Source organism: Bombus pascuorum, chromosome 4 (assembly GCF_905332965.1).
Source record: "Bombus pascuorum chromosome 4, iyBomPasc1.1, whole genome shotgun sequence".
In the NCBI taxonomy this organism is placed as follows: Eukaryota; Metazoa; Arthropoda; class Insecta; order Hymenoptera; family Apidae; genus Bombus; species Bombus pascuorum.
In genome coordinates, this window is record NC_083491.1 from 8,634,818 (window position 1) to 8,653,203 (window position 18,386).

Below are 18,386 nucleotides of genomic sequence, written 5' to 3' on the forward strand. Positions count from 1 at the left end.
CAGTCCGTAGCTTCTTTTCTTTGAAGATATTATAAGCGTCGAAAACATTAAAGAGAAACGGTAAAACGAATAGAAGAAATGTCAGGTGCCAAGAAGTATATAAAATATTAACAAAATGAAAATTTTATAGGATATAGAAAAGGAAAGATAGATATTACTGGATAGATGAAGGAAGAGTGAGATTTTAGAAACATTGCTTCATGATTCTAGTTTAGAACGAGTGTGTTAGATAGCGATGATGAGAATGTTGACAATTGGCCATTTTGTTCGATATTACTTTTTTGGTGATTTGGAAACAGCGCTCGAATGAATTATTAGCTATTGCCTGAAAAATGCACCGTGGTTTCTTGCAAGGAAGATTTGCTGGTGAAGGCAAACCTTTTAACACAAACCAGCCATAAATAAGAGAATAAGTTTCGATCTGGTGATCGGTATAGTTCTGCTTCGCTGAAAGAGACTTTTCTCACATTATTCTCCTCTCTTTCTTTTTTACTCACGCGCTTTGTACATTGCCTTCTATTATCTACCTACATATGATCGCAATTTTGACAACCTTTTTCTATCTAGGAGATAGCACTTAATTGTCAACTACAAGTTACTTTTTTTATATAAAACATATAACCCGTTTTTATATAATAGATAGTTTATGGTAGATCCGAACTGTAGCATCAATTATGACGCTTCAAAGCATATTCCCTTTGTCGAATAATAATTTCAGTATAATTTCTTATATTCCATTTTGTGTATATACTGTGCAAGATTACCTGGAACGTTGCAAGGCGAGCTTGTCGATATTAATAAAACAGAGGTATAATTTTGGGTATAAAAACTTTGCTAAACAAGAAGATACGATGTCAATCTTCAAATTTTTTAAATTTCTAGAGTAGTTCTGAATTTACTTATATCTGTATTAACTAGTTCTCCTTTTTTCTAAAGCAGTTTTAACAAAAATAAAAATGGTCGAATCATATAACGCAGGAAAACAAAATTCTAGCTCTGTTTAAAAAAGATCACAGAGAAAAATGACTTGCAACAGGGCCAATTTTACACTCAAGGTACCAATACCTTATATGCGGAATATTCGATTAAGGAACGATCCAACACAACACCCAAGTGTCCTTAGGATCTCGGATCTGTTGCTGCTTGCAACGCGAATAGAAAGGGTTAGAAATCGAGTTTCAATCTGAAGAAATGATACGAATAAAATGACTTGTCGAGTGAATGAAATCTTCCTTGTAAATCGCCAGTGTCTAGCGAGAATATGCACTGCACGTTGCACTGCTAGCTACTGACTGTTAGCTCCCTTTGAATGTCGCATGTTGCCAAGGACGAGAGCACCGGTACACTGATGTGTTTGGTCGACGAATCGCGGAGATCGTACGTCGACACAGTCATGAATAGAGAAGCATAGCCCTCGTGACATTCACAGAACGGCATTAGCCACGATATATCATGAGACATGAATCAGTGCATTCGATATCATGAACGCTGTTGCCATTCATACCTTTTTGAATCATCTCATCACGCCTGATCTATCGCTAAATATAGACTACGTAAGACTATTATCATAAAGTACGTTAGATAATTCATAGTTTAATTCTATTACTTTACAAGAAATAAAAAAAAAAAAAAGAAAAGAAAAAAGAAGAAAGAAAGAATCAACAATTCAGCGAAGATTTATATATATCGTTTCGAGATCACATTTGTGACGTTTCCGATGAAAGAAGTACGATCGATCTATATACGAATAACACGAAATGTCGGAACGAGAAAATGTCGGTCGATCGACGAGCCATCTTCTTGCAACTGAATGCTTGCAACCATTTTCTCGTGAATTTATTTCTCGTGCACTCGTCGCTTTCCGGTTTTCGACACTGTGTCGAAATGGCATTGAAAAGACGCAAAGATCGAGAAAGGGAAAACTCAATCGTGACGCGATTTCATCGAGTTAAAACGTTTTTCCGGTCCCCGAGAGGCCGATTCCGCATCTGAGATTCGTTTTCCGGCTACGGGTTGCTCGTTTTAAATCCATGCCGGATATTATACGTCCGAACGAATCTCTATCTACGCATGAGCACGTGTAACGCGAAAAATTTTTCGAGAGTAACGATGTTATCGAGAAGATTGATCGTCACTCGGCCGATCTCGTCCACGGGGTTACGATGTGATCTTCGAAAGTAATCATATTTTTATGTGGTATACAACTGTTTACAGGATTTTTCGTCGGGGTGACAAACCTCAGACCGCAACAGTTAATGTAAAAAATGATAGAACAGTTACAGACTGAGAAGACATCTTACGCCGATCGAACAAATAGCGTTTAATCTGATTCAGTTTCTAGGCTTTCTTGCAGAGATTGAATGTTTAACGAGAGTGTATTCAAGGCCACTTGACCACTGTTGATCGAACGTTGTTTTTTGTTTTTTGATAATCTTGGACACGGGATTTAGGAATTGAGATGAGTTTTGATTTTGAATTCCTTTTTTAATACTTTATTTTTTGTAATTTGTACTGAACGAAGTGTAAGGGGTTACGTCGATGAGTTGTCGAAGAACACGAACGAAGAAAGTTATTTTTCCAGATATTAAATACAAGATTTTTATAAATAAAATACAATTATATAGAGAGAAAAATGATTCATAAATGAAATAATACCAAAGTTTGTATGTGTATTTAGCAACTAAAATATTAAAAAAGCATTTGAATTTCTTACATAGTCGGTAGAGGTGGTATGGTAACTTTAATGGATTTTTGCTAAATAGATTATTTGCGTTATTAAAATTTTTACTATTTTAATTCATAATTTCACAATTATTATATTTTACTGATTACAAGAAGGAACATTTTAAATACGTATATTGTTAGCAACTTTCTAAAATTTCCAATTTTATTTATAGTTTTAGAATTATTTTTGCTTTTCTCTTTTTGCTACAATTTTTTATATATCTATTTCTCCTCCAATAGAAATTGATTTTACCCCTTGCGTGACTAGGCCGTGAATGTCACGACTTGATATAGTTCGCGAACGACACGTTCACACTCAAAAAGAAAAAAAAAATGTGAAAATAGTAAACGAATTTAATAGAGAAAAAAATTTCCATGTTGGATTGTGCGTTCCCTGAATTACGACATATCAAACACAGTTCAATTTACAAATATCTTGTCATCGAACGTTACGTACTTAATTCTAAACTTAGTGCCTTTTATCAATCTCTTAAGTACAAAATTATCATTCACTTTTTATCAGTTTTTTCTCTCTATTCTAGTATGAACTACATTCAGTTAATTTGTCGAACAAATTAAACAAATATTCTTTAGACAATTTAAATAAATGTTTGCTCGCGCAAGGAGTCAATATTATTTTTCAATTCAGTTCCAAATGAAATATTATTTTCATATTCGACACAGAAATTATTCCGTTTACCACTGTTTTAATTCCCAGCACGATATAAGCAAGGTCTGATCACAACATTCGACAAATCCCAAACAATACAAGGAACTGCCATATAATTTCTATATTTCCATTGTTTTCTTTCTTTTTTTTTTTTGTCTCCTTTTTATTTCAATTTATCCAAACCACTTAAGCGTATCTTTGTTCACGCCTCGCTTAATTTACGACAACGCCATATCTCTTCCACCGACTGTACGTTGCAGAACGCGACAGAATCGTAGCCGTGAGTAATCGTCGTTCGATAAGCGGTTTCGCGCGCGCGCGTTATTCGAAACGACGCGGGAGAAAAAATTTTCAGCTGGACGTCCAGTTTCTGTAATTTTCGTGCGACGACGATATTAGCGCCGTGTCGTTGCTGCTACTAAGCACAAGGCGAGTAATCTATTTAATCGTGCTGGTTATTATCGCGATAACGATTTTCATCGGCACGATTACCGGCAGCCGAGCGTTTAATTGCACGCCGATATTAAATTACTATCGGCCATGTGTCCGATCTCTATTACACCAACATTAACGCGCGGTGTTCTCCTGTAGCGAAGCAAGACAAAAGAAACGGGTGCAATTACACTGTAACCCCTGTCGTTCGCTATCATTCTATAATCGTTTCTTTTCCTTTTTTAGTTTCATTTTCTCCCTTTTTCCTTTCTTTTCGTTCGCGTCGCGAACACGCTCGAAACCGACACAACGAACGATTCGATTAAAATTTCAATTATTCGCCGGACATCGCTGATAATTCAACGACCCCTCTCCTTTGAGAGACGAGGGGTCGATCGATTTTGATCAGATCTACAATAGCTCGCGAAAGTATTCGAGCACCTGGTAACCTGGTAACCATGGTAATGGTTATGGTAATGGTTCGATGACTTTTCATAATTTTGAATATTTGACTCCAATTTTTTTTTTTTTTTTTTTTTTGCAAAATAAGAGAATATTTGGAAAATTTAATGAATGCACTTTCGTTTACTCAAACATGTTTACTAAAATCTACTTCAAATTTCGTAATCTCGTTATTCAAATCGTTTTTTGGAAAATTTCAACCCGAAGAAGCTCAAATACTTTTGCAAGCCATTGTACGTCTTCCCTAATTTGTCTGATCGGTTTCTTCTTTCCTAATTCGATTTAATTGATAGTGTGTATGTTTGTTAATGGAATTTTACTTCCTTCTTTGTTTTATTTCTAACGCGTTCAAGCCGGCGTGTGAATGTGACATGAGTTAATAGTGCCCGAGTTTTAATACAGACTTCGTTTCTTGTTTGAATTCTTCTGTTTACGTGCGAAAGTGTTTGGTTATATCTAACTGAAGTTGTCGATGGTCTACAAGGTACAGTATTTTTTACAGATCACGAATGAACGAAACTTAAAGTTTTAGAAGCTGTTAGAGCTGCAAGATATACTTGAAGCGATACAGAATGTTTAGTTCGCGTCTGCTTATCAAATTTCAATTACAAGATTGCATTGAGTTTCTAATGCAATTTTGGTAGTGTGTTTCAAGTCTTAATCAGACTTACACCGCTTCCTAACTTAGAAACACCCTAGAACTAAAAATACGTGAACAATGTTCAACTCAGGGTTGAACCACGCCAGATTGAACGCGTTAACGTTCACAGATCTCTGTCCAAATAAAATGGACAACACATATATATATATATCCACTATCGCTGTTCGAAGGAAGAAACACAAGGTAGATTAGTATTTCCTTTCCAGACCAAGTGGAAAATGCGGAAATTCCCATTTACTCTCACTCGACTCAATGAAAAAAAGAAAAGAGTGAAAAGAAAAAGTTTTAAATAGCCGATTCGAATTTTCTCTATCAATTGTGTACATGTGTTTATTACTCTTATATTGACTCAATGATGTTATTCTGTGGTGCTTTGCATGTCTCTATTGGACTCTGCATGTCATATAGGGCATCGTAAGTACTTATTAAATGAACTCATCAACGACTACCGAATACACACGACACCCGCAAAAAAACTCTTTGTTTCAAAATAAAAATATATATATTATATACTTGGAACGCGTACGAACTGCGTTGCGACAAGTTGAATGAGCGATTCTAGATCGTTATACATATATATACGTATATATTAACTCTAGTCGTGTATACCGAAAGCTTCTGTTGGTTTCTCTAAAGAAAACGTGGAGAAGGTAGCGAGTGCTTGTAAGAACAGTCGGATGGAAAATCGAGCAACCTCAAGACATCTCTCTGTGTTCCCACTATTGCCTGTTATATTGAGAATCCAGGCTCTTACAGACCCCGAATTATTAACGGTTCAGACTGTTCCAAGCTTTCAGGTGTAAACTCTGCTGTGTTTTCGAAAACGTTCCGCCAACCTCAGTAATGTACTACATATACTACATCACAGGGTTGGTGCAACGTTACACATTTCTCTAAGATAATTTCATGGATTTCCACCTTCAAATCTTGAATAATCTGAACTGCTGTTTTGACCAAGGCAGATTTATTATGCAGTTTCTAATAGTTGGAAGTTGTTTTAAATTTATAGATACGAAAGACGATCCGAATAATAGATTTGAATTATTGTTACTGATCAACGGGAGTAGTTGATTTTCTGAAAACCGACTGTACTTACTGCGATTGAACTTTTTGAATTTATTTTTCAAGTAGAGCAACTACGATCAAAGCGTAATCGCCTATGAGAGAAATGAGGATAGGATGTTTCGTTCTGCTCGATTATTTAGTATACTTAATTTATACCTTTGAGTAATTGGCTGGAATAATTTAGGTTAAATTGCTGAATTTAATTCTTTTCTCTATATCTAAACGATAGAATCTATTAATAATTTTTATTGCATAAGATATAGAATAAAAGTAAATGTACAAAAATGAAGTAACCTAACTTATTCCGATTATCTATGAATTAATAGTATTTATTAGTTAATTATTAGTTGATATATTGTGATAAATATATGGGACTATGACGAGCCAAAACGGTTAAAAAGATATAAACGATTGAAAATTTATTGGCTCGTTTGAATATTAATTTTTAACGCTTTGAAGCATTGAAACGAATGAAACTCGGTTTGATTGAATTTAATGCTGTGCGACGAGTATGAAAAGCTCCTTACAGCTATCAAAATCGAAGCACAAAAAATAACAAAGGAAACTGGCTTTCAAACATTTCTCGATTTTCATGGCTGTTAATTAAACGAAGCAAATGAGCGAAACATTCCAGGAAGATTTTCGCTCCTTTATTCGAATTAATTCACTTTGTAATTAGATCAAACTTGTAATTAAAATCTTCTCGTGTATGACTAAAAGTCACCGCTGAATGTATTTGTACACTTATATAAAATTTCTAGATATTCATAAGTTATTCATTTCTACACTGAAAATTGACATCTTTTTGGCCCAATTGATGAAATAACTTAAATTACTAAATATAAAAATAATCTATACGTGATATATAATAATTCCAGCAGAACGAGCATCCTTTCAACAATTGGTAAATGTTTTAATTTCGAAGAGCCAATTACTCAATTTTCTTTGCCCCGATTTCACATTTTCGTTTCAAGTCAAAGGCTCTCGAGGTTGTTTGCAACAGGTTCTCTAGTTTATTTATCTTTTTGTAGATACCTTAGACGTAGAATCGTATTATTATTAAAATCATGCTGCTCGCCGATGTTGATTTGACGAATTTCCTGTCTGGCCAAGTAAAGCCAGTTGAGCATCTTTTGTTATTCCCCGGGTCCTCTGTCAATATCGTTTGTCCGTTACGCTGTGAATGTTTGATTTGAGACTCCCTTTCGCTGTTTCCTGTCAGCTGAAACGTCCGCAAACCTGCAGGGGTTGTAATAACTGAAGAAAGTACAGACCAGCTAAATGACTCCCCCTCGATTAAGAAGGAAATTGAGAAAAGTGTAGTGTTAAGATTCGTTTCACGCTTCGTAGGCTAAGCGAAAGAAATGTTAAAAAGCTTACATAAAATTTCAAAAAGCAATGCTTTAATATAGATGTAGTTTGTAATTGGAGATTCTGAGAAATAATTTAGTGTAGTAGAAGTATATAAAATGATTCTCCATTTAAAAAGTAAAAAAAATATCGAAATAAATTCTTTTAGAAAGTTATATTGGAATATTCATTGTTGCATTAATAACTTTTTATGGGAATAGTTATTTTGTATGGATAAAGTATATAAATTATATATGCAATATAATAATATGTGCATCAGTAGCAGAAATAGTAATTTCTTCAAATAAACACAATTTATTCACAAAGAATATTTGGGTGTTGCATTGTACTGCGAATTACATTGCTGCACATGAAGTAACGTTAATTTATTCCACTATATGCATTGACTAATAAAATTTTCCCGCTAAAAGGATTAAATACTTGACCAAACCTCTAAATTACTACGCATTTAACCGAGCCCAGTATAAGAACCATATCGAGTGGGATAATCCTCTCTAACTCCTTCCTTAAGTAGCATGATTCATTTATCTAAAGGGTATTTGAAATTAAGCTCCTCCACGAATTTTATATCCCAGCTACAAAATCAGTTACTCAAACTAACAGTTTTCTAGTTTCACACCGCCTTTTTGACAACCATAAATTGCATGTTAAATTATAATATCGATGTTCTGATCTTAAATATTTTTTCTCAGCTGGTCTGTACTGAAAGAAAATTGAAAATCGATAGCAGTGGCGTGCAAAAGCCTCTGGTTTGACAAATTTTACACTTTCTCTTCAAAGATTAAAATTAAAGATGTTTCAACTAGTGTTAGATATAAAAATAGCCTTTATTTAAAAAACATACCAAGTTATTTTTACTAAAATTTTTTGCATACGATTAATGTTTTAATTTTAACATATATCTCAATCAGTATCACATTTCGAAAACTATCTTGGATTTTGAATTAAATGTCTGTTTCTACCGCCTGTCCTGAAACATTCTTTGGATATTGATTGTTCTAGCGTTATTTGTATCCTTTTTTCCACAACTTCGTAGATAATACCTCTTTTTTTAAAAATATGTCTATTTTCTAAACTAAAAAATCATTTCGAACTAGGTCATATTAAAGTGCTACCGAGTACTTTATCTATTATTAAGATAGATTATATATCAAATTTTTCGGAAATTTTGCAAAAGATAATCAGCTACTTTTTCACGCCAGTGTATCTCCCTGACCTTTCTTACTTTCTTCCTTCTGAAACACTCACGCCCAATGCAAACGAACGATGCAACGTCATTGGAATTTAGCATTAGTGGACACTTTAACAATGTATGATACGACAATTTTATATATACCTAGATATTTATAATAGTACAGTGCACAGATATGTGAAATCCCACTATTATAAATGTAAATCAGTTAAATCTCACAAGTATCTCTAATTTTACATCAAATGGTATTGTGTAATTTAACGTGTTTGTATTTCCAGTAATACAACGCACACGAGACTGTTACAATAGCAAGATTTTATCCCCTCGTGTGTATTACAATACAGTAGAATTCCATTTTAATAAAAACTCTCTAATTTTCCCTATTACCTATAATTTTTCGTCTATATAACAGGAGTCCACATTCACAGATGTTCACATTCCACATTTCACGCCAGGTTATGCATTCAACCTGGCACTCACGAAAAGTTCGTCACAATAAATGAAATTTGAATATATCCGCTGCGTTAAGATTATAAATTTGTTAAATAGCACAGTGTCGTTGATGCGAAATTCCATGAAAGTTCCATCACTCGTTTAGCGTCAGGCTTAATTCGATCGATGGATACCGAGAAACGAGGAACGAAAGCGGAATCGGTAACAACGTGCAGCCAATTAACGGCTCGTTAATTACCAGACTGGTGCACGTTTCCTCTTTTGGTCGAAATTAAACGGCCACGCACGGACAAAGCAACAAGAAGAGAGAAACGTCGACGTCGCTGTTACGACGCGACGCCCCGAACAACGTTCGCGCAGCGTTCGTTTCCGTCCCGCGGGCTTCCCGTGCCGCGAATCGACGATCAATTAGCGGAATCTTTGATCCACGCCGAAAGGAATATCCACGTCCTCGTAGAGAATTAACGATCCATCGGCACGACGAGTCGCGTGCATCCGCGTACGCACACGCACACATTGTCTCGGCTTCGTTTGTTCGCCAGGCTGAAAGACGCGTTGCGATACGTAAACGCCACCTTCTCTGGATCGTGCCGGCTGATTTACGCGCGACAGGTCGTAACTCTTTGCCCGTTGAGAGCCAGGAAAAATCGGTGTTCCGGTGAGAGCGATCGAATCAGGAGGAACGATATAGTTCTGGTAATGATTTAGACGGGGGAAAATGGAATTCGTGTAGAAGCTAGAGAAAAGAACTTGGAGATGTGAAGTTCTCGTATATTTTATGTTAACTGTTAACTTTTACGATGTAAAACGGAAATATTTATCGGTGGGGTTCCAAGATATCTCGATAAAGAATTTGAATCTATTTGAACTTGTAAGTTATCATTTTGAGATCGGTAGGAGAGAAACTTCGATTTTCTATTGCACTTGTGATAAACGATTTTAGATGGGACATACTTTTATGACGATACTACTATCGATGACGATACTATTTATGTTGATCTTTTATTTTAACACCTTTTTTAATCTTTGTTAAATTATTTAAGCGAGAAACTACTATCTTTGATCTAAATTTGCGACTTAGATACGTAGCCAAATAGGAGCGAGTGTAGTATCTTATTTCCTAATTGAATTCAATAAATTGTTAGAATAGGATGTGATGAATGGTATTGTTGGGAAGAACGTGATCCTATGATGAAATATTACATTGAAAGTATCGGTGAGAATATTATATTCGAAGAATTTGGATATTTGAATTTAAAATTAAATCCAATCCTTCATTCGTCAAGAAAGAATTACAATTACACGAACATAGATCGTTGTTCCACATTTTTTTATGTTTTCCTTCATCGCAAAATTCCTTTTTCTTTGTCCATTTACAATCTATCACCGAAACAAGAAGCTTCTCAATTGTATGAGATATATCACGTACGTATGTATATCAGAAAAAATAAAATCAGCTCTTTTCCGTCGTTTCTCCTGGCTTGAATAAGGGAAGAGATGTGACCTGATCTGATCATTCGTCTGCGTGAATCATTTTACGCAGCGTTTATTAATTTTGACATCGAATCCGTTCGATAAATCCGATTGAAATCGTATCTTTGTAATGCTGCCTCGTATCTCGGGATATCTCATCGACAGTGTTCTCCTTAATTAATTTTAGTACCTCAGCAAACATACCTTGAACTTTTGTTGGATCCAGTCTGTTTTATTTTTATCCCTTGCCCAATGTTTTATCCTTTTTTCATAACCTTTAAAAACAAACCCGGATTATTAAACATTCCACAAAAGCTTGAAGCTTCGTTTCTGCGTTTCAATATCTCCCCTCGTCCCCAGCGAATAAATTTTATTTGTCATTCTCGTACAGCGAAGTATGCGAAGTTAATTATATTCGACTCGCTTTGCATGCAATTAAGAACGGTGGAAAGGAAGTAAAATGGTCTCTTCTTCATTTATTATAGAACAGAAGAATGTTTTTAACAACAAGGCCTTTTTTATTTATTACGAAAATATAGTCCTTCCCTTTCGTACACCGTTTTAATCAAGAATTAATCAAAACTTGTAAACTTTCTCATAAAACAAGTACTCAAATTCTAAAACTTGAAAGTAATAAAGTAAAAATCTTGAAAAAAGACCAAAAAATGAGGGCAATTCTCTTCGCAAATTTCGCCACCAAAACATCGAAATTTTCTATGTTCTTTGATTAAGTGTTCTAATTAATCATTCCTTATTTCTCCCCAATTTTATTTCTTTCCCTTTGTTAACGATTCCATCTAGAATGAATTCGCGATATTCGTCGATTATCGATAAACAGAAATATTTTCTTTAAATCCAGGAAAAGAAGGATGGACCAGTGTATAAGTTTTACGAGACCATCCGAGATTTTGGCGGGGAGATCATGAGCACCATCAGTCATCTTCGTGATGTCACCCTGTTCGCACCCAGCAACGCTGCTCTTGAGGAACCTGGTGTACAGAAGATTCTGCAGAACAAGGAACGTGTGAAAGAGATCCTGAATCTTCACTATGTTAAGGAACGGTTGCCACTCGATAAAATCAAGAACAAGAGCGTCAGCCAGGTGAGTGATCTAATTTGACGAATTTCTAAGAAAAGTGTAGGGCCCGTCCTCAAAGATATCAGTGAAAGTTTCGAATCGCTTCGAATGTCTGGGAATATTTCGGATATTTTCAGATATATACTGCAAGGATACTAAGAAATATATAGACATTGAAAATATTGGAAGTTACATAGAGCTACGAACTTTTAGAAATTTAAAAAAGTTTTGTAGATTTCTAGAGAAATGACAATAGGTTAGAAAATAATGATTTTATGATGCAGATTTTGTTGGGTAATTTTATCGAAAATAGAGAAAACATGAGAGTCATTTTATATTAGAAATTATTATTCTATTTAATGATTGATACATTCGCTCCTATTAAAATATAATCCTTAACCATGTTTATTTTTCATAAAGTTTTAAGTTTACAGCGAATGTGTTAATTGATAAGCACCCTTTTGTAAATAAAAATATTTCACTGATTGAAATGATTGCATGCCAAAGTTTTACAGCTTATAGTAAGATGTTCATCGTTTCATTGTTAAATTTTATCTTCAGTTTCGAATTATTAATTATGTTTTAAACGAATTCGAAGGAACAAATCAGTATTATGGAAAATTATCCTTGCATACTTAAGTTTCCTTATTGTTGAAGTGGTCACCACTTCTAAGAAAACTCTACATCTGGTCTTTTAGTTTTCTCAAGCACTGAAGCCATCGACAGCGTATAGACAAAAGACTGGGACGAAGACAGACCATAAACTGTAGAAAGGCGACGATGGCTTCAGGGCTTTCAGTCATAGGGTACCACTGTTAGCGTACAGATCTGGACCAATTCGATTATATTCTGACTTGTATTTACACTTCAGTATTAAAATATATTTTCTACTTTACAATTTATCCACGCGTTCCTTTGTTCACATATATCTAATAACCTCAACACTTATAATCCTGAAATAACTAATACTAAAAATTCATGAATTATACGATTCACTGAATCCTGTGAACTGGAATTTAGTTTAAATGTTTTTTATTTCGTAGCATTAATTACAAGAACTATGAAATATAGTACAGGCCTAAAGGGCCATTAATTTCTCTAAATTGATAAAAATGTTATTCTGAACATAAATCAATAACTTTTTCAATTTTATTTCATAATAATTATATCAGTTTTCTATTCCACATCTCTCCTTCTACTTAGAATTATCGAATTGCAGCCCTCTTCACTAATGTCTATTGATTTTAGATCAAATGCCAGAATCAGATATCTTTTTAATTTTCAATATCCATACCCACTCTAACTTTATTAATGAAGGTCAATCTTTACATTATTTATAAAAAATATTCTGATTTTTATTTCTTGATATTTGAAATTCGACTTTAATATTATAAAAATTCCAAGATTTCTAAAAGTTTGGCTAGATTTTTTAAAAATTATAATCAACAATAAAATAATAATTTCTTTAAAATTATAATTAGTAGTAATTTCTATAAAATTTTACTATTAGAAGCGAATCGAAACTTTCTGCGACCAAGTTACAACTACTAATCATTATCATATTGTTCTAAAATATTGGCAAGGAGTTTATTTATTAATTTTCCCCCAATAACACAAACAATTTTGATGCAACGATTTTGTTTGTAAACGACGATGTTACAATCTTTTTCATTGAAATTATGATTCTACACACGTGTGCGATGATTACAAATTGATTAACTCAATATTTCTCGGTTTTCTGTTTTCGTTTGAAGAAATCCTCGATCGGGAAGCCACACTTTGCGGTAATTACACATTTATTCTCTTTCAATGTTTTTGTTAGACTGTTCATGAATTTTCTCTGCATCTTTTTCTCCTTTTGCAATTGCCTTGATTTACTTCTCAATGTTGACCTCAACTTGAAATCACATTCTGTGAAATATCGCTGTACACACTGTATTTATAGTCTGTGGGTACACTTGTTATTCGAAACGAAATTTTACTCCATGGCACGTAGTCGTAGTTACGTTATATTGAATTTCGATTATTCGTATTTGCTTTCCTACTGGACTTACTCGTTTACACCTTTGAAGCTATGCAAAAATTCCTTTTTCAAACTGAATTGGCTACTCGAGATCATTGAAGGATAAATTATGATGTATTATTCAATAATATAATTTGTATTCTTTGATTTCTCTTCGTCTAGGACTCATTTTATAATAATTTTATATTTCAGTTTTTTTCAACATAATATAATTGAAATATTATCGTCTACTAAATTTTATATTCAGTTTGTTTGGAATTATGTCATTTACGATTAGGAAAGGTACTTTAAGCAGACAATTCATTTTGAATATGGAATGGATACTAATCAGTGATAATATCAACAAGTACTGTCAAATATTGCTATATTAATGCGTGACGATAAAGACAAGTAGTATTTTAAATGAAATTTAAACCGTTAAAAAATTAGTATACAATCTTGTAAAATGAAGATATATATCTTCAAATTTATTTGCTTACATTTTTAATTTAGCTTTTTCTCATTTTCTTCTTGTTTCCATTTCCATCTCTAATTAATACACAATAGACACGCTGAAGAATAGAAACTTCTTGTTATCCGGCGAAAAATCTTTTTCATAGTCATTGCTTCATAATGAACAGCTGAGAAACTAACAGGTGTTCTTGGTCAACTTTGAGGAAACTCAGAGAAGACTAACCTAAAGTGCGTTGTTATGACGTTAGGAGTCTCTTGGTCAAACTTTTACCTTCCAATCCACTTACAATTAATCCAGGCAAACCGGGAATCTTCTTATCGGATTCGACTAAGAAAGTTCGTTTTCATTTAACGTCATTTCTCTAAACTTCTGGTTAACGTACGATCAGCACTCGCTCTATCATCGTTCAAAAGATTACGCGAATGATCATTAATATTCTCTTGGAACAATTCATATTGTAACGAAATACAAAGTTATAGTATACGTTATTCGCAGAAATTGCAAGTTTCTATATATTATTGACGGAATATTTTCTTGAGCTCTATTGCGAGTGAAATAAGTAAAAAATAACGGAGAAACGGATTTCTCGGACATGCGCTTATGAAGTAAGTTTTGAAAGACCTTACGAAAAAGAAAAGTTTTTGTAGAAGAAACAACTCGAATAACATCGTTACGAAATAACCTTTTAGGATAATTCTTAAGAAAATCTGTAAAGAAAATATTCGCTACTTAATAATGACTTCCTATATCTAAGCTGTAAAAGTAAATTTTACTTCCATGAAATTTATCAGTCCATGAACTTTCATAGAATTTATAAAATTTATTAATTTATGCACTATATTAGATTTTCCTTTAAAGATACTTATCACGAAAAAAATATTAAATTTTGGATCATAAATATTGGCAAAGGTGGCAAATTTTATTTTTCTATTTCTTGCATTTCAATGATCGTTTCCACCGGAAAACGTATCTCCGTTTCACGTTACACGTATAGTTGATATACAATTTTTTAATTAAGAATTTTTGTAATCGAAAAAACGCATATATTAAATAAACGATACTTTAAAAAAAACTATTGGACTTCGATCTGTAATTAAACGATTTTTTATTTCGCGCGATTGAGTTACGACAGTAACTTCTGAAAACGTGGAAAAATATGTTTTACAATGTAGCAAGAAAAATGAACGAGGAAAATGAAGAAACAGGAAACAAAAATCGTTTAATTAAAACGATACATCCTCAACGAAGTTGCATAAAAGAATAATTCCCGCGTAAATTCATACGTTTCACTTCTCTCTCTTTGAATAAATTTAAGCGACTTTATTTCTTTCATCGCGCATCGTTCGCGAATTCGCAGTTTGTTTACGCGTTTGTTTACAGGATGAATTTATAGGGCAATACAGAAGCGTTTTGCAAATCCGGGATGAAAAATCGCACCTTCGTTGGTACAATAAACGACTAAAAATGCCGCGAAAAATACGATTCGAACTATAGTTCTGTTCATGGGAGCGCTCTCGTAAGTGAAATATATATACATTTTGGGAATTTTACGTTTCTCCCGATCGCCATACTAATTACCATGATAATCCTGAATAGCGCTCTTCTAAAGCTATGTTTTCGATGTTATTTTTTAGTTTTTATCCATAAGAAGTATTATTATTTAAATAATGATAGCGCGAAAGAATTTTCTAACTTAATTTGCGATAATATTAACATTAAAATGTAGAAGATAAGTATAAGATCCCCAAAGTTACTTTTAAAGATTTTATTATAGTTTTATTACTTATCTAGCCTTCTCAAATATTTAAAACAACAGGTTTTATAGCGAAAACAATTGTATAGCTACTTTTTAATGTTTTAAGACATCAATCATCCGCAGGTCAAACCTACCTGTGATGTTTTGAGGTCATATGAGTGACATGAGTTCACACGAGATTATATTCGACGTTACATCGATATGATATTTCATTTGCAATATTTTTTTCGTCAATTTACATTATTCAATTCCACTTTTAGCAGAGTAATTATTAAAAGCCATTCCAAGTATTTGTCCTACAGTTCGTCGTTATTTCTGCTTTGATCTAGATTTATTTCTTCGAAAATGGTCACATCGAAATAACCAGAATTGGGTGGAAAATTTTCTGAAATTAAAACGTCCGTACCATACGCTACTTCGATATTGAAATATTTGAAGTTTAACAATTTATCGGTCATGCGGGATTTTATTCGTCGAATAACCGATATGTATCACGGTGGACGTGAAGTTTTAACGCTACACGGGGAAATCTCGTTACTCTCGATTAGAACAATTTACTCATTGTTTACAATAATTAATACAAGCACCGTAGGCAGTAAACGAAAACTGGCGGGGTCAATATCGGGAGAGACAGCTCGCTCGGTGCGTTGCTGATAAATATCGCGCGCATTACTGCGTCGATGCTGTTTAATAACCGGCAATTAGTGACTCGGCATTAGTACGCCTGTTTCGGCTTTTATCATAATCCCATTCGGACATTAATCCATGTGTCCACCGAGACCTTCATTCTGCACAGCCTTTCTTATCAGTCTCTGTGAATTGATGGATTAATCTCTGACTCTATCTAGGTCATCCTATAAGTACGCTGTAACCCCCTTTTACATGAACAAAATTTTAGTAGCACCTGATTTAATTGAACTTTAGCTCAGCTCCTGTTACCTGAACTATCGTCCAGCGTCGATCCACTTATACTAACGTCTAACAATAAGATGTAAACAATAGCGGTGCGCATTATATGACACGCTCTTGTGCTTCGTAATCGATATGAGCTTGCAACGTTATTATGTACTTCAGAGCACGTGTTACGTGGAATTGTCTTATATGAACACGAACTTCTATTAACTGAACGAAAAACCGTACATGGTAGGAAGAAATAAGCGGACTCCTATTAACTTGTCTCCCAACTTGTCTTCTACATCTTTAATTATTATACATTTAAAAAATGATGGGTATATCACTTTATCGCTTAGCTTCAACTACGTAGACGCAGATACATTATACGTAGGAATCGGTTAAAATTTTCTTAATTGCTTCCTCATTTGTATTTACAACGTATTTATATACTAAATCTTCTGCCAATTTTCTTATCAATTGTAATTTCTTTCGTTTTGATAAATCTTCAGCAAAGTTACTCTAGCCCTCAACTACGGAGTTATAATAATCTTTAGTTCTTTATCTTTAGTTATATATTCCGAAGATTTTCTAGATGATCGCAATCGTTATTCAACGCAATTGTTGTCAAACGTGTACTATTATTCGATTGACGACGAGACGAAAATCAAACCTTTGTACGCGTCAATAGAATGTTAATTTACGAACAGGCAGAGGGATATAATTAAAGGCAGCGTTCCGTATCAGCGTACTGAATGATTCAGGCATGGATATTCAAACGTAATTAGCTATATCGGTGATTTCGTGTAATTGCATTCACAGATCAAATTCGACAGTCACTAGCCAAGCTACAGATATCGCGACTTACGGAACATGCGAATTCGGAATAATACCCTGGATCATCCCGTTCAAATGTCATCCTATACAAATTTTATTATATCTCGTATTATTTACAGTTTGATCCGTTTATTGTTAAAGCAAATCATAATATTCGATTGATAAGGTAATTATTATCAATATGGAGAATTTTACTCTTTTCCCTTGTACGAAGTCATTGATTGTATACGTAACTTATGTTTCCAATATTTCTTATTTCTTATAAATTTTCTTACGAATCAAAAGTACATTATGTCCCATACAGTAATCTACGAAAGAAACTTCTTATGGCTGTATTATACGTGTTATTCAAAACATTTTGAAATTTCATTAGCGATCAGATTCCTTTCAAATTTTGGTATCTGACATAGTTGTGTCTTATTATTATAATATATCTAATCGTTATAATTATTAAAATGTTTTGTATAATACATCTATAAAATTACTTTGTATCCTGAATCTAACGAAACGATTGAAAAAAGACATCAGAAAATCTCTAATTTTGCCATTACACGAAGCCACAAGCCTGCGGTCTGACGCTACAAGTGCCATTTATTGCTTCGAAACAAACGCAGATTCAACGGAATTACATTTCGCGGAACGACGACGAATAAATTAATTTGCGACAACGCACACGTGGTCGTGCTGCGAAAAAAAGAAGTCGTTTTATCTCGAACGCGTCGCGTTTCCAAAGTTTGGTGTGCTTCTCTTCCGTGGTTGTTTTATCGTCTCATTGGGGTCTGGGGCCGCGCGTCATAAAGCAGAAGAGCGACATAAAACATATCCGCGATAAATTGGCGTGAAA

General features: G+C 33.9%; 1 protein-coding gene across 3 annotated transcripts in view; it reads left to right on the plus strand.

Annotated features, from left to right (window-relative positions):
- Positions 1-18,386, plus strand: part of LOC132906575 (fasciclin-1) — a 386,191-nt gene that overhangs the window by 345,769 nt on the left and 22,036 nt on the right. For 2 of the 3 annotated variants that reach the window (XM_060958875.1, XM_060958877.1), the window contains exons 8-9: positions 11,363-11,605; positions 13,336-13,365. In XM_060958875.1, coding sequence (XP_060814858.1) covers positions 11,363-11,605; positions 13,336-13,365 — 273 coding nt within the window. The remainder of the gene's footprint in view (positions 1-11,362; positions 11,606-13,335; positions 13,366-18,386) is intronic. The other variant, XM_060958876.1, reaches the window with a different exon arrangement.